Source organism: Podarcis melisellensis (genome assembly GCF_964234715.1).
Source record: "Podarcis melisellensis genome assembly, chromosome: 14".
Lineage (NCBI taxonomy): Eukaryota > Metazoa > Chordata > Lepidosauria > Squamata > Lacertidae > Podarcis > Podarcis melisellensis.
In genome coordinates this window covers 6,337,251-6,361,761 of record NC_138546.1, presented here as the reverse complement: position 1 = coordinate 6,361,761, position 24,511 = coordinate 6,337,251, and the positions used below count along the sequence as shown (strand labels likewise).

The window sequence follows — 24,511 nt, the reverse complement described above, 5'->3', positions numbered from 1 at the left end:
ATAACTATTTTTTTAAAAAAATAATTAAAGAATAAGAAATAACAAATAAGCAGGAGGAGATAATACACCAAAAAACCAGAAGTGGGAACTGAGGGAAATCGTGGAGAGGAGGGGGAAATTGGGGGATGGTATTTTTGTTATATGTTATTATAGGTAAAGGTAAAGGACCCCTGACAGTTAAGTCCAGTTGCGAACGACTCTGGAGTTGCGGCGCTCATCTCACTCTATAGGCCAAAGGAGCCAACATTTGTCCACAGACGGTTTTTCCGGGTCATGTGGCCAGCATGACTAAGCCGCTTCTGGCGAAACCAGAGCAGCGCACGGAAATGCCGTTTACCTTCCCACTGGAGTGGTACCTATTTATCTACTTGCACAATGTGCTTTTGAACTGCTAGGTTGGCAGGAGCAGGGATCAAGCAACAGGAGTTCACCCCGTCGCGGGGATTCGAACCGCCAACCTTCTGATCGGCAAACCCTAGGCTCAGTGGTTTAGACCACAGTGCCACCCGCGTCCTATATGTTATGATACTTGTTAAAAAATGTAAAATCTTAATAAAAACTATTTTTAAAACAACAAGTTCAGCACAGGACAGCAATATATAAAAAACCACCATCCCAGAAAGCAACAGGTATTGCAGTGTCAAAGGAATGTTAGAATCCAGTTAAAGAAGCAGTCGCGTTATAATCAGGAATATGCAATGCAGTAATCCCCATGTCTAAACGCACTCTAGGTTCCCCTCCTTTTCCACTACTAGGATCCCTTATTCTTTGTTCTTATCACTGTTAGGATCCTTTACTAACTCTCTCTCCCCCTCCGTTTTCTTTCCGCGCTAGGAGAACGGAGACCCAAAGTACACGGACCTGAAAACACGCCGCTGGGATCAAAGTTTGGAGAAGCCTCAGCTCAACTACTCTGAGTTCTTTACGGAGGATGTGGGGCAGCTCCCCGGCGTCACCGTCTGGCAGATTGAGAACTTTGTGCCCACAATGGTGGACGAGACCTTTCACGGGAAGTTCTACGAGGCCGACTGCTACATTGTCCTGAAGGTGAGGGGGGCAGACATCTTGTTTTTATCCTCACAACCACCCCTGCGAGGTGGGAGACTTGCTTGTCCATCGCCTCATGGGCCTCACTCACACCAAACTAGGATGTGCTAGGATGCCACCTTACTAGTATTATTATTATTATTATTATTATTATTATTATTATTATTATTATTATTTTTTGCAATTTTATATTTAACACAAAAAACATTATCACAAAAGGAATATATAAACCCCAGTCTCCCCCCTGCTCTCCCTTGACTTCCCCCAATTTCCTCTTCTGATTCTTTAAATATTTCCATCTCCTATTTTATAGTTAAATATTGTTATATTCTTATTATCTTTATAGCATACCATATATCCAAATTACATCTTACGTTTTGCTATTTGCCCAATTATTACCTTTTAACGTTTATACTCGTTTAATTGTAAGTGTTTACTCAAACCCTGCTAGTGAGTCGACTGCTTTACAATGCTTCTGTAAATACATCATAAACGATTCCCATTCTTTTTTAAAGTCTCTGTTGTCCTTATCCTTGATTCTTCAGGTCAACTTCGCCATTTCAGCGTATTCCATCAGCTTTGCTTGCCATTCTTCTTTCGTTACTATTATTATTACTAGATTTCTATGTTGCCCTCCTTCCAAAGATTGCAGGGCAGTTTGCAATATGAAAACACAAAAATACTTAGCAAAGTAATAAACAATAACACCCCCAACACAGTTTAAAAGGCTATAGATTGTTTAATTAGTGTGGGAGAATAATAATATTTTTGCCTGGCACCTGAAGATATGTAACAAAGGTGCCAGCCGAACCCTTCTGGGGAAGAGCATTCCACAAATGGGGAGCCACCATTTGCTGCCCTCCAGTCCTCAGAAGGACTGAAAGATGATCGCAGGGTCCAGGTCCGTTCATATGGGAAAGAGGCAGACCATTGCAGTCCTGAGCCTTAAACTGTCACGGGTTTCCCTAAAGGATTCTGGGAGCTGTAGTTTGCTAAGGGGGCTGAGAGTTGTTAGGGGGTGCCCTCACCCACTCACAGGGCTATATATCCCAGAATGGTTTAACAATCCCTCTCCCCAGGGAACTCTGGGATCTATAGCTATAATAGGAGTCTCTTAATGACTCTCAACACACTTAACAAACTACAGCTCCCAGAATTCACTGGGGGAAGCCATGGCTGTTTAAAGTGGCATTCTAGTGTTGTAAGCGTGTATTGTGAAGGTGGCCATGATCTTCCAAGGATGAGGAACCTGTGACCCTTCAGATGTTGTCAGGACTAAATAATAATAATAGTAATAATATATAATAGTTTATTATTACTACCCCGCCCATCTGGCTGGGTTTCCCCAGCCACTCTGGGCAACTTCCAACAAAAGTTTTAAAATACATTAAAACGTCAGTCATTAACAACTTCCCTAAACAGGGCTGCCTCCAGATGTCTTCTAAAAGTCAGATAGTTGTTAATTTCTTTGACATTTGATGGGAGGGTGTTCCACAGGGTGGGCACCACTACCAAGCAGGCCCTCTGCCTGGTTCCCCATAACCTCACTTCTCGCAGGGAGGGAACTGCCAGAAGGCCCTCAGAGCTGGACCTCAATGTCCAGGCAGAACAATGTGAGTGGAGATGCTCCTTCAGGTATACTGGACCGAGGCCGTTTAGGGCTTTAAAGGTCAGCACTAACACTTTGAATTGTGCTCGGAAACATACAGCTCCCATAATCCCTTACCTTTGGCCTTGCTGGCTGGGGATGATGGGAGTTTGAGTCCGACAACATCTGGAGGTCCACGGATGCCCTGCCCTTGCCACGGGAGTAGACAAAAGTTGAACTGTGCCTGGCTTGATGCCACCATACACAGGTCCCTAACCCAAAGCGACCTTGAGGGCAGGGAGGGTTCGTTTTTGAGCTTGCCCGTTGGTCCAGCTGCAAACATTTCTTCTCCCCAGACTTTCCTAGACGATAACGGCTCACTGAACTGGGAGATCTACTACTGGATTGGCCAGGAAGCCACGCTCGACAAGAAAGCCTGCTCTGCCATCCATGCGGTCAACCTGCGCAACTATCTGGGCGCCGAATGCCGCAGCATCCGGGAGGAGATGGGAGACGAGAGTGATGAGTTCAGCCAGGTAAGCTCCTTCCTCTCTGCAGGTTGCTGGCTATATCTTTCACCTTTCGGCTTTTAAAAAAAATACCCTTTTTTGCAATTGTTTTTACTGATTTTTCAAATTATATATTTATACATTCTTACAACATGAGTAGGGATGCGGGTGGCACTGTGGGTTAAACCACAGAGCCTAGGACCTGCCGATCAGAAGGTCGGCGGTTCGAATCCCCGTGACGGGGTGAGCTCCCGTTGCTCGGTCCCTGCTCCTGCCAACCTAGCAGTTCAAAAGCATGTAAAAGTGCAAGTAGATAAATAGGTACCGCTCCAGCGGGAAGGTAAACAGCGTTTCCGTGCGCTGCTCTGGTTCGCCAGAAGCGGCTTAGTCATGCTGGCCACATGACCCGGAAGCTGTATGCCGACTCCCTCAGCCAGTAAAGCGAGATGAGTGCCACAACCCCAGAGTCGGTCATGACTGGACCTAATGGTCAGGGGTACCTTTACCTTTACTTACAACATGAGTAGCCTAAAGCTCTCATGATTACCACTTCCCTCTACCCTTCTTCTGGTTTTCTTGCTTCCACACTATAATATTTACACATTGATTTATATCAGCATACTGTTCCTATCTATACATAGTTCTTTCTATTATCTCATATAGAATGCTCCATCAATTATATGTTGTAAGGTTTATCTCAAACCTGCCAGTGTTCTTATATGTTATCAGTGTTTCTTAAGGTAAGTTACAAATTTCTTCCAGTCTTTTTGGAACGTCTGGTCGTGCTGCTTACGAATTCGTCCCGTCAGCCTGGCTAATTCTGCGTACTCTACCATCTTTGCCATTCCTCAATACAAAAAAATTCACAGCTGAGTCCTCAACTCTTTATTACTGTGCTTGGCTTTCTTCAAGTTGGGCTGTGTCTAAAATTTGCCATTTAGGTTTTCAAACCTTTTTTGTAAACTCAGTTTTAGAAACTGTACCATTGAGTCCTCAATCCTTTATTACTGTGCTTTGCTTCACCTAGGTCGAGCTAGGATTATAATACTTCAGAATTTTTGGGAGTTTTATCCCCTTTCTTTGAATTTGGTCATTTAAGGTTTATGATTTCTCTATTTCCTTCTGAGGAAACTGAATAGTTCAGTGAAACGAAGTTTGTAGGCGACGTCCCGTTAAGGCTTTGTTCAATTCTAGGTTTTTCTAATTTTTTCCTTGAAACTTTTTGATTTTTATTATTTAGTTTATTTCTATAAGATAATATTTCTAGTCAATTACTTCTCATTTCAAGGATTTTCATGGTATTTTGTTTTGTGCAATTCCTCGATAGTCGGCAGATCTTGATGTTTCCATCCTTGAGCTATCAAAACTCTCGCCGCTGTTGTTGCATACAGAAATAGTTTTTCGTCTTCTTTTGGTATCTCATCCAAATGGATGATGGTGATGTTAAAAAAATAACTTTCGTGGCTGTTTGGCAGGTCTTCGATCACGAGATCTCCTACATTGAAGGTGGGACGGCCAGTGGCTTCTATACAGTGGAAGACACACACTACGTCACCAGGTAAGAAATGATGATAATGTCCCCTTTTGAGACCTGGTACTTCTTCTGTTTTTAATATTTCTATCCAGGGCACAACACCCAAATCTCGTTTTGCTTTTGTGTGAGGAGAGGGTGCTTCTGAGCCCATACAGAGTCCTTTTTCTGCTAGCCTTGGAGTATTTGGGATTACTGGGTGCAACTTCCAGGTCAAAGGTGTTGCGTTCTGAAGGCAAAGGAAAGGACTGGATCTTGATTAATAAAATAGACACGAGGCTTGGCCAGCAAGACTCTGGGAGGAAGTTCGAATCTCACCATCCCCTGACCCAGGTCGTTTTATTCACAAAAGAACTTTTTACACAGTGTTTGTAAGAACCAATCAGATTTCCTCTGAGCATTTCAAAAAACCCCACGTGGGGATAAAACCAGATCAAAGGAAGCCTCTTAACTACATGCATGAATACATGTTTTAGGATAAATAAAACAGGAATCAAGGAGGAATGCATTTAGCAAACCCCGGAAGGTCATAAACAGGCAGTAAACAGGAAAGAGAAAGAGAGGCATTTGCCACTTCCACGTGAACTTTCCTCCTGGCCTAAAGATTAACAAAAGCTACATCAAAGCTACCTCCTGTCTTTATGGCCCAGGATGCCTGGTCTGTGTAAAATGCTTTATACCTGACTGTCAGGCAGAGAAAAAATGGCAGAGGTGCAGAGGCTTGTGGGATTGAATCAGAACTCATGTCAAATGACCCAAGCCCAGTCAAAGCAATGCTTTCATTGCTGACACAATAGCTTGCTTCATTTTTCATAATTTCTCATAGCAATCCCACCTGACCACCACAAAAGGTTGTCTCTTCTGAGTGGGCCTCAGTCTGCTGCCTCTTCAAAGACTCACTTGTAATTTAGCGGATCTAGATTTTTTTTTTTTTGGAAGATTCTCTTATGACTCCTGGCTCTTCTCCTTGTTCCCCTCTGTTTCTGAATTGCGGGGGACTAACACCAGTAAATTTCTAATTTTTCATTTGATTATTCTGCCTAGAGACAGATGGAAGGGGACATCTTGGCCATAGCAGTAATTTTGGGTTGGGGGTTGATTCAGCAGTACGAAAAACTGACTTGGTCAGAGAACAGGAGATTGGCAGGAATGTCTCAAGTTCTGACAGCAGGATAATAAATAATGTGGGATGCAGGAAAGATTTGTGACTTTGAGATTGTTTTGAATTGGGGGGAAACTGTTTGGCTTGCAATTCCCCTTGGTGGGGCAGTGCCCTGATAGATCAGTCTTCTCTGCCTCGATCTTTCTAGTGTAAAAATTATATGTCAGAGGCCTCCAAACAGCCAAGTTTTTTAGTCCTGGTACAGCCTCTCTTTATCTAGTGTCAATCCATTTCCTCTTCCGTGCTGGCCCTTTTGAATGTCCTCTTATTTTAAGGAAGTAGGGGAAATCTTCACGAATTGCAAAACTTCCAAGACCTTTGGCCAACAGACCCATTGGTGGATTTAAGTTTCCCCTTGTCATCTAACATTTTCGCCCCCCAATTTCCATGTAGGCTTTACCGCGTTTATGGAAAGAAGAACATAAAGTTGGAACCGGTACCTCTGAAGGCAGCATCTCTGGACCCTCGGTAAATATTTAGGGTGATTCTCTTTTGGAAACTGGATCCTCTAAAATCAGCAATTTGGGGGGAAACTAATCCTAAAATACTTCGTATGGCTGAGTTGGCGTTCTAGATTGTCTGTCTCATAGGAAGTCCTTGATCAATTCATTACATTGGTGGACTTGTACTTGAAAAGGCATCCTTGCATTAGGCTAAGGAGTTATTTTCTAAGGTCCACCAAGAATTTCTTTTAAAGAACGAGAAAACTTTAACTCCACGTTAGTGTTTGCTATCCATATTTGAGGGAGTAAACCATAATATTAAATGCAAGGAATTGGTTTGTTCTTTATTGCTTGTCGCGCAGCAATCTGGAGTTCAGAGATGGATCCTTGGAAAATTTAGACAATCCCTGCTTGGCTTAGGGATGTTAGGACTGTTGCACTCTCAGATAGGGAAATGGCACAATATAGCTGGCTCCTGCAAGGACCACAGACCTTTTATGTCACCTGGGAAGACGTTATTTCATACACATCTTGTGATAATGTGGAAGGGCATCTCTCAATAGCAGCATCAGAAATGTGGAAAGTGCGAGATGATTTTCAATTCCTACCTGTGGCTCCTAGAAGCTGTCGGCTTGTGACAGCAGCCACACCCTGGGAATGGCTTGGATTGGCCGGCTAAGCCAGGTGAGGGGAGCCGATGGGTCTCAAACCCTCATTGAGTTAGAGACTTCTGCATGTGAAGACAGACCCTGGTGGATTGAGCAAGGGTTCCTCCACCTAAATAGGAGTTCACTTTTTGAATAGTAAGAATTATATGTCATTGGGGGCAGGGAGGCACCAGGATTTTAGAGATGCTTAGGTGGGGCATGGCCAAAAAAAGGTTGGGAACCACTGGCTTGGAGGATGCTGGGAGTTGTAGTTCCATAAAACCAGGGGGTTTAGAGGAAACCCCCATCACTGATTTTGAGTGAGATCTGCAGCAGCTTCTAGCTATTTGGGAAAAAGGGCCCCTTCCGTCTTTTTCTTTTTTCTTCCTTTATTTATTAAATTCATATTACACATTAGTTACCGTACAATTTCAGCACTGTACATAACATATATTATATTAAATATACTGATTCCCAACATCTAACCCTATACCCTATTCACCATTTACCCAAATACCCACGTGCAAGACGTCCTTCTCGCTACGTTAAAACTCTATCATTGTGTTCGTGTTTATTCATCACATTAATCGACCTTCTGTTCCATAATCATTGCATCTTAGCTTACTGAACTCAGTCAGTACTTATCCAAAGATTTCCACTGAAGTAATATTGTACAATATATTCTTCAACACGCTTCCATTCCTTTCTTAATTCTTGTTTTGATTGCATACTAATTGATGCTGTCATCTTGGCTAGTTCAGTATATTCGCAGAATTTGATTTGCCACGCTGACATTGACGGGCAATGTCTTGCAGCCACTGTTGCGTATAACAAGACTCTGACCTTGTCTTTAGGGTCTTTTTCTTTCTTTATCTCCAACTTGCCTCTTTTCTGGGACTTTTTCTTCAAGGTTCGTCTTCCTGTTGGACCATGGCCTCGAGATCTACATCTGGAGGGGTAGCCAGGCCACTCTGAGTGGCACCACCAAAGCCAGGTAACTCCCCAAGCAAGGAGAGGATTGTGGTTGATGTCAGTAGCTTTGGGTCTTTGGGTGGTGTCTGTGGTAAACTTTATTTGAACTGCCGATGCAGGGTATTCCACAGGGCGGGCGCCACCACCGAGAAGGCCCTCTGCCTGGTTCCCTATAACTTCTCACAGTGAGGGAACTGCCAGAAGGCCCTCGGAGCTGGACCTCAGTGTCCGGGCTGAATGATGGAGGTGGAGACGCTCCTTCAAGTATATAGGGCTGAGGCCATTTAGGGCTTTAAGGGTCAGCACCAACACTTTGAATTGTGCTTGGAAATGTCCTGGGAGCCAATGTCTTTCAAAATCGGTGTTATGTGGTCTCAGTGGCCGCTCCCAGTCACCAGTCTAGTTGCCGCATTCTGGATTAGTTGCAGTTTCCAGGTCACCTTCAAAGATAGCCCCACGCAGAGCACATATATGATTATGCAGCTCCTGCAACGGTGCCAGCGGTCAAGTGGGCATGTCATGGGTTAATGCCATCTCGCATGCAGACTGCCCCCAAGTTGTTTAAGGGCTCCATAGACAAATAATACATGGATTTTCACTCCTGATTTGCTTGCCATGAATTGTGCTTACTGGAAACTGGTTATGTGCCATTTTTATATCCCGGCCACTTTGAAGTTATTATTACCTGTGCGGATAAGCATCTGTTTTTAAATTTTGTTTCCAGGTGTTTTGAAGCATTTGGTGTTTCAGATGTATTGTTTTGCTGCTTCGTCGTTCGACACCCTGGACTCTTTTGGGAGGGGTGGAAGTGTATTAAGTAAATGAAAAACCGAACACTAATTGGAGCTGAACCCTTGTTACAATGCAGAGCAGGCAATCTGCTCCTCTGAGCTCTGTCTTGTCCTTCCCTGAATCAGTCTTCCCCTCCGTTCTTCCCCCCCCCCCTAGGCTTTTCGCAGAGAAGATCAATAAGAACGAGAGGAAGGGGAAGGCAGAGATCCTGACCGTCAGTCAGACGCAGGAGGCGCCCGAGTTTTGGGAGGTCCTGGGGGGGCAGCCGGATGAGATCAAGCCCAATGTCCCAGATGACTTCAAGCCTCCCAGACCTAAACTCTACAAGGTGAGTTGGTGCAGACACTTGTCACACCCAGGGTGGATAAAAATCAATGATTTTTTTATTATTAAAAAAAATCAGGTTTTTAAAATTTAAATTGGATTTTATTTTTTATTTAAATCGGATTTTTAAAATGAAATGCTTTTGGAGGAGAAATCTTTGTAAATGTAGTTTTCTATTTAAGTTACATTATGGTCCAGACTCCAAAGGCTATTCATCAGGAAATAAAGATTTGTTTTCAGTTTTTCACGTGTGCTAAAGCTCAGTCTCAGTTTTTTATTTTTTATTGTTTAACCACATCAGTTAGCAAACATGGATACATATGCTATAATGTTATTGTTTTAGTTAAATAAAACGTTTAAATGATTATTTTTCTCCTTCCAGTAAAATACAGCAGAAAGGTTGTCCAAATATAAACAGTTAACTTATTAAAAACCTGACAATAATTTCATAGTTATCTGTCTCTGTATTTCTAATAGTACAGTCATACCTTGGGTTGAATGTGCTTCAGGTTGAGAGCTTTTGGGTTGCGCTCCACGGCAACCCGGAAGTAACGGAGCGTGTTACTTCCGGGTTTCGCTGCTTGCGCATGCGCAGACGCTCATAATGACGTCATGCGCGGAAGCGGCAAAGCGCGACCCGCAGACGCACCGTTGCGCCTTACGTTCTGTTCAGGATGCGAACAGAGCTCTGGAACAGATCCCATTCGCATTCTGAGGTACCACTGTATAACCAAATCAGTAATTTTTGATATGACTGTAAAAACTACTCTGAAAATTTACTATTCCTTCATCTGGTTGTAAATATTAAGATTATACTGTACCAGCAAGAATTGAGTCTTTCTGTAAAAGAAAAAATGATTTAAATAAAGTCTTACTGGCTAATGATTTACTGTATTTTTCGTCCCATAGGACGCACCTACTTTTGGGGGAGAAATAAAGGAAAAAAAATTTTTCTTTATTTTACCCCCCAAAACCAGGTCAGGGAAACCGAACCAGGTCGAGAAACAGCGGGATGGTGTCACTGCACCTCCCTGCTGTCCCCCGAGCTTGTGGGGCTGGCCGATGTCTGCCCGGCACGTGGGGGCGCTCTGCTTCAGCGTGCCTTGCCCGCCGGGCGGCAGGCTGCTATCCGCAGTGTGGGGAGCCCTTCGGGGAACTCCTGCAGGGCTCCCCACGCTGCGGATGTCTGCCCGGCACGGGGGCGCTCTGCTTCAGGTGCGCACCGACGCCTCTCGCTCTCCAAGCTTCAGCGAAAGCCTGCATTTGCCCCATAGGACGCACACACATTTCCCCTTCATTTTTGGAGGGGGGAAAATGTGTCCTATAGGGCGAAAAATACGGTAAATCGATTTGATTTAAATCAATTCTACCCTGGTCACACCCAAACACTTATATCAGCTCTCAACACCCTTAACAAACTACAGTTCCCAGGATCCTTTGCTGGAAGCCAGGGATATATAAAGCGGTATGACACTGCTTTAAAAGTATGGGGCAGAAGAGGCACCGGAGCAGGAAAAGGCTTGCCAGGTGGGCTTTTGATTGCTCCCTTCTCCCTGCTAACACCCATTTTCCCTTTTCTTCTTCCTTCTCCTGTTCTCCCACAGGTCGGTTTAGGTTTGGGTTACCTGGAGCTGCCCCAAATCAACTACAAGCTTTCTGTGGAACACAAGAAGAGGCCCAAAGTGGATCTGCTGCCAGAAATGAGACTGGTACGCCACTCTGTGTTTATACACACACACATACACACACACCGTATTTTTCACTCCATAAGACGCACCTGACAATAAGATGCACCTAGTTTTTAGTGGAGGAAAACAAGGGAAAAAATATTCTGAACGAAACAGTGGATGTATGATTTTTGTGGTTCATGCTATATGGCCACAGACATGATATGTGATATGACGCTGAGTTTGGGGTACCCCGATGCAAAAATTCTGAGGAGCCACGTTTTATTTATTTTTATATTTCATTTCTATCCCACCATTCCCCCCCCCCAAGAAGCTTCACAGTTCTACCTCATCTCCTTTAATCCCCACAGCAAACCTGTGAGGTAGGTTAGCCTGAGAAGTAGTGACTGGCCCCCAAGGTCGCACCCAGTGAGCTTCATGGCCGAGTCGGAATTTGAACCCTGGTCTCCCAGGTCCTAGTCCGACACTCTAACCACTACACGGCCTCGGTCCTGTATACCTGAAGGAGGGTCTCCACCCTCATCCTTCAGCCTGGACACTGAGGTCCAGCGCCGAGGGTTGAGGTTACAGGGAACCAGGCAGAGGGCCTTCTCGGTAGTGGCACCTGCCCTGTGGAATGCACTCCCATCAGATGTCAAGGAAATAAATAACTATCTGACTTTTAAAAGACATCTGAAGGCAGCCCTGTATCGGGAAGTTTTTAATATTTGATGTTTTATTATGTTTCTATGTATTTAAGTGTGTTTTAAGTGCATTATACAGGGACGTGGGAGGTGCTGTGGTCTAAACCACTGAGCCTGGGGCTTGCCGATCAGAAGGTTGGCAGTTCGAATCCCCGCAGCAGGGTGAGCTCCCGTTGCTCAGTCCCAGCTCCTGCCAACCTAGCAGTTCAAAAGCAAGTAGATAAACAGGTACCGTTCCGGCAGGAAGGTAAACGGTGTTTCCGTGCGCTGCTCTGGTTTTGCCAGAAGTGGCTTAGTCATGCTGGCCACATAACCCGGAAAAACAGTCTGCAGACAAACGCCGGCTCCCTCGGCCTGTAAAACGAGATGAGCGCCGCAACCCTGGAGTCGTCCGCGACTGGACTTAACTGTCAGGGGTCCTTTACCTAAGTGCATTATACAAATGTGGCACTAGATGGCGCTGATGAACTAATGGCAAATTCCATATATATTTTACAACTTTATTTTAAAAAGGGTTTTCACACTGTTTTTTGTATCTGTGTAGATTCAGCCATAGTTACTTATGTCTTTGACATCTATGAGAGGGCATTTATTAGGGTGGGCACCACTACTGAGAAGGCCCTCAGCTTACGCAGCTGCTTTGAAATGGTGGCAGCGCATATCCAAATAACTGCTGTTCCGACGGGCCCTTTGGGCAACTCTGGCACCAAAACGGATCTTAGCAGCTGAGCAGGGTGAATCAAAACCCTTCCTCCTTGTCTCTCCTTCCGCAGCTTCAAAGTCTTCTGGACACCAAGTCCGTCTACATCCTGGACTGCTGGTCTGACGTTTTCATCTGGATCGGCCGGAAGTCTCCCCGCCTGGTGCGCGCCGCTGCCCTCAAGTTGGGCCAGGAGCTCTGCAGCATGCTGCATCGCCCCAAACACGCCATGGTGACCCGCAACCTGGAGGGCACTGAGTGCCAGGTAGGTGGGTGGACGGGTATTTATTTACAGCGGAACCTCGGGTTGTGAACGTGATCCATGCGGGAGGAACGTTCGCAACCCGCAGCGCCGCGTCTGTGGAAGGGCCGAAACCCGGAAGTAACCCGTTCTGGTACTTCCGGGTTTCTGCGCGTCCATAACCTGGAAACGCATAACCCGAAGCGTCTGTACCCCAAGGTATCAGTGTATTCATTTTTTAAAAACCCACATTTGTTGTTGTTGTTTAGTCGTTTAGTTGTGTCCGACTCTTCGTGACCCCATGGACCAGAGCACGCCAGGCACTCCTGTCTTCCACTGCCTCCCGCAGCTTGGTCAAACTCATGCTGGTAGCTTCGAGAACACTGTCCAACCATCTCATCCTCTGTCATCCCCTTCTCCTTGTGCCCTCCATCTTTCCCAACATCAGGGTCTTTTCCAGGGAGTTTTCTCTTCTCATGAGGTGGCCAAAGTCTTGGAGCCTCAGCTTCAGGATCTGTCCTTCCATTGAGCTCTCAGGGCTGATTTCCTTCAGAATGGATAGGTTGGATCTTCTTGCAGTCCATGGGACTCTCAAGAGTCTCCTCCAGCACCAGAATTCAAAGCATCAATTCTTTGGTGATGTCTGTCCTTCCCCCCCCCCCAGGTCTTCAAGTCCAAATTCAAGAACTGGGATGATGTGCTGAAGGTGGATTACACCCGCAACGCGGAGTCGGTCAAGCAGGCGGACGGCCTTTCAGGAAAAGTTCAGAAAGACTCGGAGAAAAAGGACCAGATGAAGGCTGACCTGACAGCTCTCTTCCTGCCGCGCCAGCCCCCCATGCCGCTAAGCGAGGTAGGTCTCGGACGGAGCGGGTGGCTGGGCCGAGATTCTCCTCTGCAGATTTGCCTCGCGTGAAGCAGAGGCGTGAGGGGGTCTCAAATCTGCCCTGCTGCTTCCTGCCCCAATCGTCATCCAACCCCAAACTCTTCGCGGTCAAACCAAGGAGAAAATTCCTACGTGGATTTCTGTAATTTTAAGGCTCCGCCAGTGAGCCCCTATACACCCCCTGAGGTCTGTGAAATTCAAAGCGTTGGTTCAGACCTTGAAAGCCCTAAAAGGCCTCGGTCCTGCATACCTGAAGGAGCATCTCCAGCCCCATCGTTCAGCCCTGTCTGTGGGTCTCAAAGCCTCCTTTCCCCCCATTTTGGAGAGGGGAGGTTATGGGTTTGTTTTGCTCTTGTTTTTATTAGGAATTTGGGGTTTTTAACTTGTATTTGTGAGATTTAACGTCCGGCACACCTCCGCTGCAACTCAGTGCTTCTCCCGGCATCTAGCAGAGTATAGCGATGAGCGGAGTAGCCTGTGTTGAGGAATCTCACCCATGCAGAAAAACACTACTACACAGCTTCTTTCTAATCTAAGAAGCGTTTATTTACAGCAGAGAAATATATCAGCAGTCCGGGAGACTGCTTTCCCACAGTATTTTTATGCTGTGAACCATCCTGGGATCTTCAGATGAAGGGTGGTCTGTTGTTGTTGTTGTTGTTGTTAACCGTATTTTTCGCTCTATAAGAAACATCTGCCCATATGACGCACCTATTTTTAAGAGGAGGAAAACAGAGGGGAAAATATTCTGAATATTCTGAACTAAACTATGTTATAAACTACCTGTATATCAGAGTAAGAGGGACAGGAGCTGTATGTTTCTTTAGCGCGCGCGCTCAAGGAGCGACGAGTGGGGAGGCAGCACGCCCCCAGACGGACCACACACAGGAACCCCAGCAGCCGCCTCTCGTGTAAGCAGCTCCTCTTCCGCTTTGCTGCTTTAAAGCAAGCCACAGAGGAGGGAAGGAAGGGGAGCCCGTCCCTCCCTCCCTTCCTCCCTCCCCAGCTTGCTTTAAAGCAGCAAAGCTGGACAGGAGCCGCTTACACCCGTGTAAGCAGGTCCTCTCCCGCTTTGCTGCTTTAAAGCGAGCCACGGAGGAGCAAAGGAAGGGGAGCCATGGATCCTCCGCTCGCGAATGCAGCGGGATCCCCCCGCTGTCCATAGGCATTCACTCCATAAGACGCACAGACACATCCCCTTACTTTTTAGGAGGAAAACGTGCGTCTTATGGAGCGAAAAATATGGTGAGTGACACCTCCTCTTAGTTTTCTTAGTCTTCCTCTTAGTTCTGCCGTCACCCCCACTGCAACTCAACTCTTTCTTTCTTGGGGGGCAGGCGGAGCAGCTCATGGAGGAATGGAACGAAGACCTGGATGGCATGGAGGGCTTTGTCCTGGAAGGCAAGAAGTTTGCCCGCCTTCCTGAGGAGGAATTTGGGCATTTCCACACCCAGGATTGCTACGTTTTCCTGTGCCGGTAAGCAGGCCCTTGTAGTCCCTCACCCACCCACCTCCGCAGGCATTGCCTCCCTCTTTATTTCCCTTCTCTGTCCAGTCCGATCCAATGCAGAATCATGGAATTTGTAGAGTTCGAAGGGGTCCCCCAAAGGTCACCTAGTCCAATCCCGAGCACTGCAGGATTTGGACCAAATGAGAGTGTTTCCGTTGTGTCTGGAAAACAAGCCTACGGAGCTGACTTATACTGAACCAGGCCACGGGTCCGCCTGGGCCCTCCACACCTCTCAGTCCGGCCCTGGGGGCTCTCCCCAAGCCACGCCTGCTTGGCTCCGCCTTTGAGCCCTGTGGTGCAGATGGGGCTTGCGATCCACGCTGAAGCTTCCTCGGGAGGAGGGAGCAAGCTGCCTCCATCGCTGAGCGAGTCACTGTGCTTTGTGCCTTCAAAGGTACTGGGTCCCCGTGGAGAGCGAGGAGCAAGAGGACGAGGAGAAGAAGAAGAAGAAGAAGAGACCCGAGGGGGCTGCCGAAGGAGAGGAGGAGGAAGAGGAGGAGGAGGAGGAAGAAGAAGAGGAGAAGCAGCCTGAGGAAGATTTCCAGTGCGTTGTTTATTTTTGGCAAGGCAGGGAGGCCTCCAACATGGGCTGGCTCACATTCACTTTCAGCCTCCAGAAGAAATTCGAGAACCTTTTCCCTGGGAAGCTGGAGGTGAGCAATTTCGGTGGTACCTGAGGGTCGATTTCAAAAAAATCCACTGGGGAAACGGTTATGTCCCTGTGGAGACAGCAGTATTGAGTTATTGGCTCATGTGCTTCTGGCTTGCGCTCATTATAAAGAAATGTTAAATTGATTGCAAAACTAATGAAATGTATAAACTTGAAAAGTATAAATAAAAGGGAGAGAACATGGCTGGCTGGAACCCAGAACAAAGGCACTCTGCGCGGTGGTTATTTTAGTCAACCACTTAATATAAGAGGAATCGTGGCCATGGATGGTACTGTACTTTTCTGTGTATTAGACGAGGGTTCCCCCCCCAAAAAAAATATGATGTTAAAAGGGGGCAGCACATACGTTCAGTGCATATTGTTGACGTGCGATTCCCCCCCCCCAATTTTCTTAAGTTTGAGTCCCCCAAAATTGGGGGCGTCTTATACAAGGGGGCGTCTTATACACGGGAAAGTATGGTAATCCTTCCATCGTTTCAGGTTGTGCGGATGACGCAGCAGCAGGAGAACCCCAAGTTCCTCTCCCACTTCAAGCGGAAATTCATCATCCACAAGGGCAAGAGGAAAGCGAGAGATGATGGGCTTCAACCCAGCCTCTACCACATCCGTACGAACGGCAGCGCCCTCTGCACCCGGTGAGTGGCTCTTCCCTCTGGCCCTTTAGGTCCCTTCACCTTTACCTACCTACCTATAGTCAAAACAAAAAAAATTCCTTCCAGTAGCACCTTAAAGACCAACTAAGTTAGTTCTTGGTATGAGCTTTCGTGTGCATGCACACTTCTTCAGATACACTGAAACAGAAGTCACCAGACCCTTCTATATAGTGAGAAGGTGGGGAGGGGTATTACTCAGAAGGGTGGTAGGAATGGGTGATTGGCAGATAGCTGTGATGAGCCTGTTGACGACTCTTAAAGACTGCAATAGGTCTTACAGGAAAAAGCAAGGGGTGAGAAGGTGAAAAATGGCTTTGTCATGTATAATGAGATAAGAATCCAATGTCTTTGTTCAGACCAGGTCTCTCCATGGTTTTAAGTTTGGTAATAAGTTCAGCAGCTTCTCTTTCCAGTCTATTTCTGAAATTCCTTTGTAGTAAAACAGCTACTTTGAGATCTTGTATAGAATGTCCTGGGAGATTGAAGTGTTCTTCTACTGGTTTCTCTGTCTTGTGATTCCTGATGTCAGATTTATGTCCGTTTATTCTTTGGCGTAAAGTTTGGCCTGTTTGTCCAATATAGAGAGCTGAAGGACACTGTTGGCATTTGATGGCATACACAATGTTAGACGATGAGCAATTAAATAGTCCCGAGATGGTATGTGTGATGTTGTTGGGGCCAGTAATGGTGTTGTCTGGGTGTATGTGGCAGCAAAGTTGGCATCTGGGTTTATTGCAGGCTCTGGTGCCAGTGTCCGTGTTAAGTCTGGTTGTAGTATTATTGTGGGTTAGGTATTATTATTGCAGTCGTTAAGAGTCGTCAACAGGCTCATCACAGCTATCTGCCAATCACCCATTCCCACCACCCTTCTGAGTAATACCCCTCCCTACCTTCTCACTATATAGAAGGGTCTGGTGACTTCTGTTTCAGTGTATCTGAAGAAGTGTGCATGCACACGAAAGAACTAACTTAGTTGGTCTTTAAGGTGCTACTGGAAGGAATTTTTTTTGTTTTGACTATGGCAGACCAACACGGCTACCTATCTGTAACTCCCTACCTATATTAAGTCTTAGCAGCACCTTTCTCCCCATCGCAATTGGTGGTCTTTCCATCAGGCTAAACATACTCTGCATCTTCACTTGTTCCTCAGAGGACGGTTTCCAGTATTCTCACCAACCTCCGGGTTGTTCTTCTCAGAAATGGGCGTAATCACAATGGCAGGTGTTAACTTTCACCTTTTCTCTGCGTGTTGGCGATTGCGATTGAATACCTTTTTTTCTTCCCCCTTTCTTCCCAGATGTATCCAGATCAACACAGACTCCAGCCTTCTCAACTCCGAGTTTTGTTTTATCCTGAAGGTAACCTCTTTGTCAGTGTCTAAGTCTAATACTTTATAGTCTGGTTTCCAACTCCTGTTCACCTTTTAAAGTGGAATTAAACTCCTTATAGGATTTTATACTGCTGCTTTCTCTAATATGGGATAGCTTTAGCATAGGAATCAAAAGTTTTGTGTCTCTCTTGTAGGAAATTTCAGTGCTTTTTTTCTAAAAAAATATTTAGGGGGTCCTCTCATTTTCCGACTCATATTGAAATACTGCCCCTTAATGAGGCCAAACTTAGATTCACAAAATGTTTAGGGGTATGCGTTCCCCTGGGGGTGGCGGAGCACTGAGGAACGTCCAGCATTCATAAGGGCTAGCAGCTTGTTCTTAAAAACAAATTCATGAAAACGAGGTGCTTGAAAAAGCTAAATTCCGCCAGTATTGAATTTTTGTGGCTTTTCTTGCATTTGGCAAGTCACAGAACCTATATTGTGCAACATATTCACTAATCATCTTTTAAAAGGTGCAATGGAAAATTTTGAGGCCTCTTTTCCTTGCTTCTTGTGAATGGTGATGCACACGCTTGCACACACTCCTGGATCCAGAAGTCTGCAACCTCGATTTAAGAAACCATTTTGGATTGTATTTAACAGTTCTTCCTTAGAGAGCATTCTGTTCAAGAGCGCCCTTTTCAGAACAGGAAAAAATGAAGATTGATCTGTCACTGGTGCCAGGTCAACCTTCTGACATCTGTGATCCCCCCTATTAACATTCTTATTAACAGCAATAATAATAATAAAATTGCTTGGCCGCTTTTCCCACAAAACTGACACAAGGCAACTAACAAAAACAAGAGTAAAAACAACCTGAAATACTCAACAGCAATATGCATAAATGAGTAGATCCAATTCAACCCTCAAAGAATGAACAGGATGTTAAGGTTCCTGTCATGACATCCTTCTATACTTTTGTCCCCCAACGTTGATGGTGAGGGGGTTGTGTTGGAAGTTTGGGGGCACCTTATTGTGAATGGTTAAAACGGAGTCAGAGATCTCTAAATTCCCTGTACTTTTGACCTCTTTGCTGACCTCCATATCTCAAATGGCAGGAAGATTCAAGGACAATCCAAGAAACATTTAAACATTTCAGTGTAGTATAGTATCAAAATACATATTTTATGTTTAGAATACGGATAGATATCTTTTTAAAATGAGCGCAAGAGCATTGAGTGATACTTAGGACAATCCTAGTTGTGTTTTCCAGTGTATTTCTTATTAATTAAAAATTCCATGTGGTGCAGGCAAAATGTTGTTCTGAAAGTGTGGCCCAGAGAAAAAAGTTTGAGAACCACTGGTTTACCAGGGGTCAGCAAACTTTTTCAGCAGGGGGCCGGTCCACTGTCCCTCAGAGCTTGTGGGGGGACGGACTATATTTTTGGGGGGGAAATAAATGAATGAATTCCTATGTCCCACAAATAGCCCAGAGATGCATTTTAAATAAAAGGACACATGTAAAAACACACTGATTCCCAGGCCATCCGCAGGCCAGATTGAGAAGGTGATTGGGCCAGATCTGGCCCCTGGGCTTAGTTTGCCTACCCATGGTTTAGACCAGCACCTCTTCCAGGTATTTAGACCCATACCTGCATCCTCTTTTACAACTTCCTCACACTTCCACCTCGAGATGAGATGTCACCTTTAACGACCCCCTGAGAGAACAGAGGAACTAGCCTGGCTGCCTTTGTTTTCTCCAGATAAGTTAGTTCGGTTGGAACTAGACACCTTTTCCCAGCCTATGTATGTGCATCCCATAATAAACTATCATCTTCTTGCTCTGCAAGCATTTCTTTGTGTGCAATAGCAGCAGCCAAAGTCCACCCTGTCATCTACAACTTCATTAACATCTATCTACAACTCTACTCTAGTATCTCTCAGTATTGTGAATAACACCAAACTTACCTTTTGTTGGCATCTTCATGAACTTATCTAAAAGGCTGAGTTAGGCATTTGAAAAATCTATTGAAACCAGACATTGTAAGTTCATCTTAGGTTGGGTAGTTCGCAAGTCTCTGTGGCTTTGTTTATTGTATTTTTCTCAGAAGGTTGATAAAGAATGTATAATTATCATTCTGTGTATATTAATCGCCAACGTGTTGCATGAGTCGCACTACTACAAAGTCCACTCTTTGGCCGGACACACTGAGCTCACTATGTACGGAAACTCTCCAGGAGGTTATAGGGTTCCCTTTCAACGTTTCCCCCCTTTTTCTCCAGGTTCCCTTTGAAAGCACGGACAACCAAGGCATTGTATACACCTGGGTGGGCCGGGCCGCCGACCCAGATGAAGCCAAGCTGGCTGAGGACATGATGAACTGCATGTTTGATGACTCCTACAGCAAGCAGGTGAGTCAGAGCAGGAAAACAGTGGCCGGGCGGGGGAGGGGCTTCCTGCGCGTGAGATGGTGAAGCAGACTGTTTCCCATCCTCTTTCCTTGCAGCCAGGGCCAGATTTAGGTTTGATGAGGCCCTAAGCTGCTGAAGGTAATGGGGACCTTTATATGTCCAGCTGTCCTTTGTCAACAACAAAGTGTTGAATATATACTAGATGGTAATTTATGAGTTTGACCAAACTGCGGGAGGCAGTGGAAGACATAAGTGCCTGGGGTGCTCTGGTCCATGGGGTCACAAAGGGTCAGACACGAAACAAAATTTATGGACCTAATAGGTATCTAAAGCCATTTGCACATAGCAAAACATGTATTTTATCAAAGTATCTGTTGAACTGAAATACAATTAAGAAGAAGTACCATATTTTTTGTTCCATAAGATGCAGCTGAGGGGGAAAGCAAGAAAAAATATATTCTTCACAGAGCATGTAAGCGGCTTTCGCTTTTCTTGCTTTAAACCCTTCCATCCCTCCTCCCACTTCGCTCAGAAGCCAGCAGAGCAAGAGCGATAGCTGCGCAGCGCCTCTTGTTCTGCTGGCTTTCCAGCAAAGCGGGATGAGGGACGAAAGGGAGCCCTTACAAGGGAGTGCTGAGCAGAGCCTGGCAGCGGCTCTTGCTGGTTTTTCCGGGAGGTGTGGGAAGGGACACAGGGCAGCCTGTCAGTTTCTTCTCCCACCTCGCGGAAAAGCCCCCAAGAACCGCACACACGCTCCGCGCGGCTCTTTAAAGGGAGCGCTGAACAGAGCCTCCCACCTGCATTCGCTCCATAAGACGCACACACATTCCCCCTTACTTTTTAGGAGGAAAAAAGTGCATCTTAGGGAGCGAAAAATACAGTATATTAATAGTGAAATGCAATTAAGAAGTATATTAATAGTGAAATAATTATTAAGCTCTAACTTAAAACGATTTTTAAATTCCTACCAAACTTAATAATGCCAAACACATTGGCATTTGGCAATAACGAAAGCTCCTTTAGAAACACAATTTACAAAGACTCGTAATTTTGGGGGGGGAAGGGGCCAAGAGAGTGGCTTGTTTAGCTTATACGTAAATCTGGCACTGCTCACAGCCTGCCCTGGCATCCCTGGCATCAGGCAGATTGGGGAAGGTAAATCGGGGGATCGGGCTGGATGACCTCTGGGGAACTTACGGTTTGCTCTGGGTGTTCACACAGCCTGCAGGGGTTTCTGCTGACGTGAGCCTGAACTGAATCCCATCTGAAGGAGAGAGCCATTGAAGGCCGCTAGCTGGGACATCTCTGTTCTGCCTCCACAGTTGGTGGCAATAATGGAAGGGGGAGAGAGGGATCTTGTGCTCCAGTCCTGCTTTTGGTGGTTTCCCGGGGACATATGGTTGGCCCCTGTGAGAACAGGATGCCGGACTAGGTGGGCTACTGACTTGATTGCGAGAAGCCAAGTTACAGGGAACCAGGCAGAGGGCCTTCTCAGTAGTGGCCCCTGCCCTGCGGAACGCCCTCCCACCAGATGTCAAAGAGATAAACAACTACCAGACTTTTAGAAGATATCTGAAGGCAGCCCTGTTTAGGGAAGCATTTAATGTTTGATGTATTACAGTATTTCTATATTTTTTTGGAAGCCGCCCAGAGTGGCTGGGGAAGCCCAACCAGATTGGTGGGGTATAAATAATAAATTATTATTATTATTATTGACCCAGAAGCCCTGTCTTACCTGCCTCAAAATGGCCACTCCCCCTTTTGTTCCAGGTGATAAATGAGGGAGAGGAGCCTGAGAACTTCTTCTGGGTTGGAATCGGTGCACAGAAGCCTTATGACGGAGATGCAGACTACATGAAGTATTCTCGCCTGTTCAGGTGAGCGCTGTTCCTCTTGGTCCTCCCCTCACTCTCTTCCTTCCCATGAAAAATATTGTACCTACTTCAGGGGCATTAGCATAAGCTTTGAAAACCAGGGAGGGGGACATCGTACAACGGGGTGGGCGACCTGTGGCTCTTCAGAGTTTGATGGACTCCAATGCCCATCAGTCCCATCTTACACGGTCACCGTGGGGGGGGCAGGGGGGGTTGGAGACAAGGGCACCTGCTGTGCTGCAAGTTTCCTGACCCCTTGCCACTGAAGCCCCACTCAAATGACCGCTGGTAATGTTATTGTAGGGATGCGGGTGGCGCTGTGGGTTAAACCACAGAGCCTAGGACTTGCCGTTCTGAAGGTCGGCAGTTTGAATCCCCGTGACGGGGTGAGCTCCCGTTGCTCGGTCGGTCCCTGCTCCTGTCAACCTAGCAGTTCGAAAGCACACTAGTGCAAGTAGATAAATAGGTACCGCTCTGGCAGGAAGGTAAACGGCATTTCCGTGCGCTGCTCTGGTTCGCCAGAAGCGGCTTAGTCATGCTGGCCACATGACCCGGAAGCTGTCTGTGGACAAACGCCGGCTCCCTCGGCCTATAGAGCGAGATGAGCGCCACAACCCCAGAATCGGCCACGACTGGGCCTAATGGTCAGGGGTCCCTTTACCTTTAATGTTATTGTGCCCTTCCTTCAGCTTCTAAAATCTCACGCCCTTCCGACATGCAATTTCACACAATTCCATGAAGTCACAAAGTCCAGCAACTTGCATTATAAACCTGATTTTTTTTTAATTAAAAAAACCCCCTCAAGCCATTCATAAGAAGCGTAATAGCTAGTCCTGTTTCCAGAGAGATTACTCAGTTCCATCAAAGGCCATGGCCTTCTCAATCCGGCCCACAGACGGTCCGGGAATAAGTGTGTTTTTACATTAATGTGTCCTTTTATTTAAAATGCATCTCTGTGTTGCCTGGTGTTTTTACATGAGTAGAATGTGTGCTTTTATTTAAAATGCATCTCTGGGTTATTTGTGGGGCATAGGAATTCATTCATTCCCCCCCTCCAAAAAAATATAGTCTGGCCCCCCACATGGTCTGAGGGACAGTGAACCAGCCCCCTGTTGAAAAAGTTTGCTGACTCCTGCCCTATCCTGTTCACAGGGCTACAAATCCCAGAGAGGGGTTGAACAATCTCTCTCTCTTCCCAAGGAACTGTGGGACTCAGAGCTATGGGGGGGGGACAGGGGTTTTCTAACAACTCTCCGCACCCGTGAAAAAACCGCAGCTCCCAGAATTCTTTGGGGGCTCCCAGAATTCTGTGACTGCACAATGATACCTCTTTAACTATTGCGGCTTCCACCAAAGAACTCTGGGAACTGTAGTTTAAGGGGGCTGATAGTTTGGAGATTCCTTTTTGCCTAATTGAACCTAAGACCGTCTGCATGAAAGCAGGTGCTTTGTCACTGAGCCACATCCCTTCCCCATTTTACTGAAATTCTGGCCTTGTCTCTCAGGTGCTCCAATGAAAAGGGCTATTTTGCAGTGTCTGAAAAATGCTCGGATTTCTGCCAAGACGATTTGGCGGACGACGACATCATGCTCCTAGACAATGGGTGTGAGGTAAAGTTTTCGGCATGGGGGATTTATTGAGTCTTAAAAATACGTTTTTGGGTGTGAGGAATTCAAATCTGCGATTTTTGCAATTGGACAACAATTAGCTTGGTTAAGTCTGCATTTGATGAACTAGCACATAAACAGCTTTCGGGAAACCAAATAATTTTAATTTTTGCCTTCTGAAAACGTCAGGTAATTAATAATAGCATATAACTGCAATTACTTGGCAATCCTTTTCCATGATTCCTGTGCATACCTTTTACTTACCAAGCAAAACTAAATTTTGTTAATTTAACCCAGATTATCTCTTGATTTCCCAAATTGTGTTATAACTTTTTAGTACCCCTCGTTCTGGGAGATTTGAAAGTTGAAAAATTCAGTACACCCTAATGGGGAATTTGGGGATTGGGCAGCCTCTCAGAAAGAGGGAGGAGGGAAGGCAGATTGCTTTTAGTGTTGTAGGGCAGATAGAAGATGGGAGCAAAATCCTTGAATCGGGACGAGAGAGAAGACTCTTCCCCCTGCCAAATGATTATTTTGGGATATGTGTTTTAATTTCTATTAAACTTGCGTTTTCAACCTATTCCAACTTTTTTCTCTTCTTCCCCCCACCCCGGCAGGTATACATGTGGGTAGGAACACAGACCAGCCAGGTGGAGATAAAGTTGAGTCTCAAAGCCTGCCAGGTAAGGAAGAATGTCACAAAAATCCTAGGGACCCCACCCCCCAAAAAACTTGATTCAGAGCAAATTGCGTTTAATTCATAGCATTGTATAGTTGGCAGGGGTCTCCTGCAATGCAGGGATAAGCAGCCGCCCCACACGGGGATCGAACCTGCAACCTTTTATAAGCACTGGGCTCTAACCGAAGGAGCTATCCAGGCAGGGATAATTGCTGTTTCCCACGAATCCTGAAACTGGCTCATCGTTGAGATCGCTCTGCTTGTGGAGCGTGGTCCAATGACTCATGGGGGTTGTGTCATGGTTTGGGGCAGGGACCGCAGCACCCTCCTTTTTTGGCTATTTGCAGGGGACCGTTTTGCAGTCGAGGGCCACATTTCTGTTTGGAATCGGCCAGCAGGGGCCACATGCTGGCAGTGGGTTGGTGCCAGAGTTAGAAGAGAGCAGGGCAGCCCCTTTCATTCTGCCCCTTCCTCCTTTTTCAACCACCCAATCCCCTTTCTCTCTCCTTGCCCAACCTCTTCCCCTCCCACGATACCAGGGTGAGGCCTGTGCCTCGCCTGTACCCAGCCGAAAGGAGAA

At 46.0% G+C, this 24,511-nt stretch overlaps 1 protein-coding gene across 1 annotated transcript in view; it reads left to right on the top strand.

Annotated features, from left to right (window-relative positions):
• Positions 1–24,511, top strand: part of FLII (FLII actin remodeling protein) — a 53,156-nt gene that overhangs the window by 27,155 nt on the left and 1,490 nt on the right. The window contains exons 13-29 of the mRNA XM_081889077.1: positions 835–1,047; positions 2,992–3,171; positions 4,620–4,702; positions 6,231–6,305; positions 7,838–7,921; positions 8,848–9,019; positions 10,620–10,724; positions 12,160–12,351; positions 12,992–13,180; positions 14,551–14,690; positions 15,118–15,376; positions 15,874–16,028; positions 17,344–17,404; positions 19,642–19,770; positions 21,541–21,647; positions 23,150–23,255; positions 23,870–23,935. Coding sequence (XP_081745203.1) covers positions 835–1,047; positions 2,992–3,171; positions 4,620–4,702; positions 6,231–6,305; positions 7,838–7,921; positions 8,848–9,019; positions 10,620–10,724; positions 12,160–12,351; positions 12,992–13,180; positions 14,551–14,690; positions 15,118–15,376; positions 15,874–16,028; positions 17,344–17,404; positions 19,642–19,770; positions 21,541–21,647; positions 23,150–23,255; positions 23,870–23,935 — 2,316 coding nt within the window. The remainder of the gene's footprint in view (positions 1–834; positions 1,048–2,991; positions 3,172–4,619; positions 4,703–6,230; positions 6,306–7,837; positions 7,922–8,847; positions 9,020–10,619; positions 10,725–12,159; positions 12,352–12,991; positions 13,181–14,550; positions 14,691–15,117; positions 15,377–15,873; positions 16,029–17,343; positions 17,405–19,641; positions 19,771–21,540; positions 21,648–23,149; positions 23,256–23,869; positions 23,936–24,511) is intronic.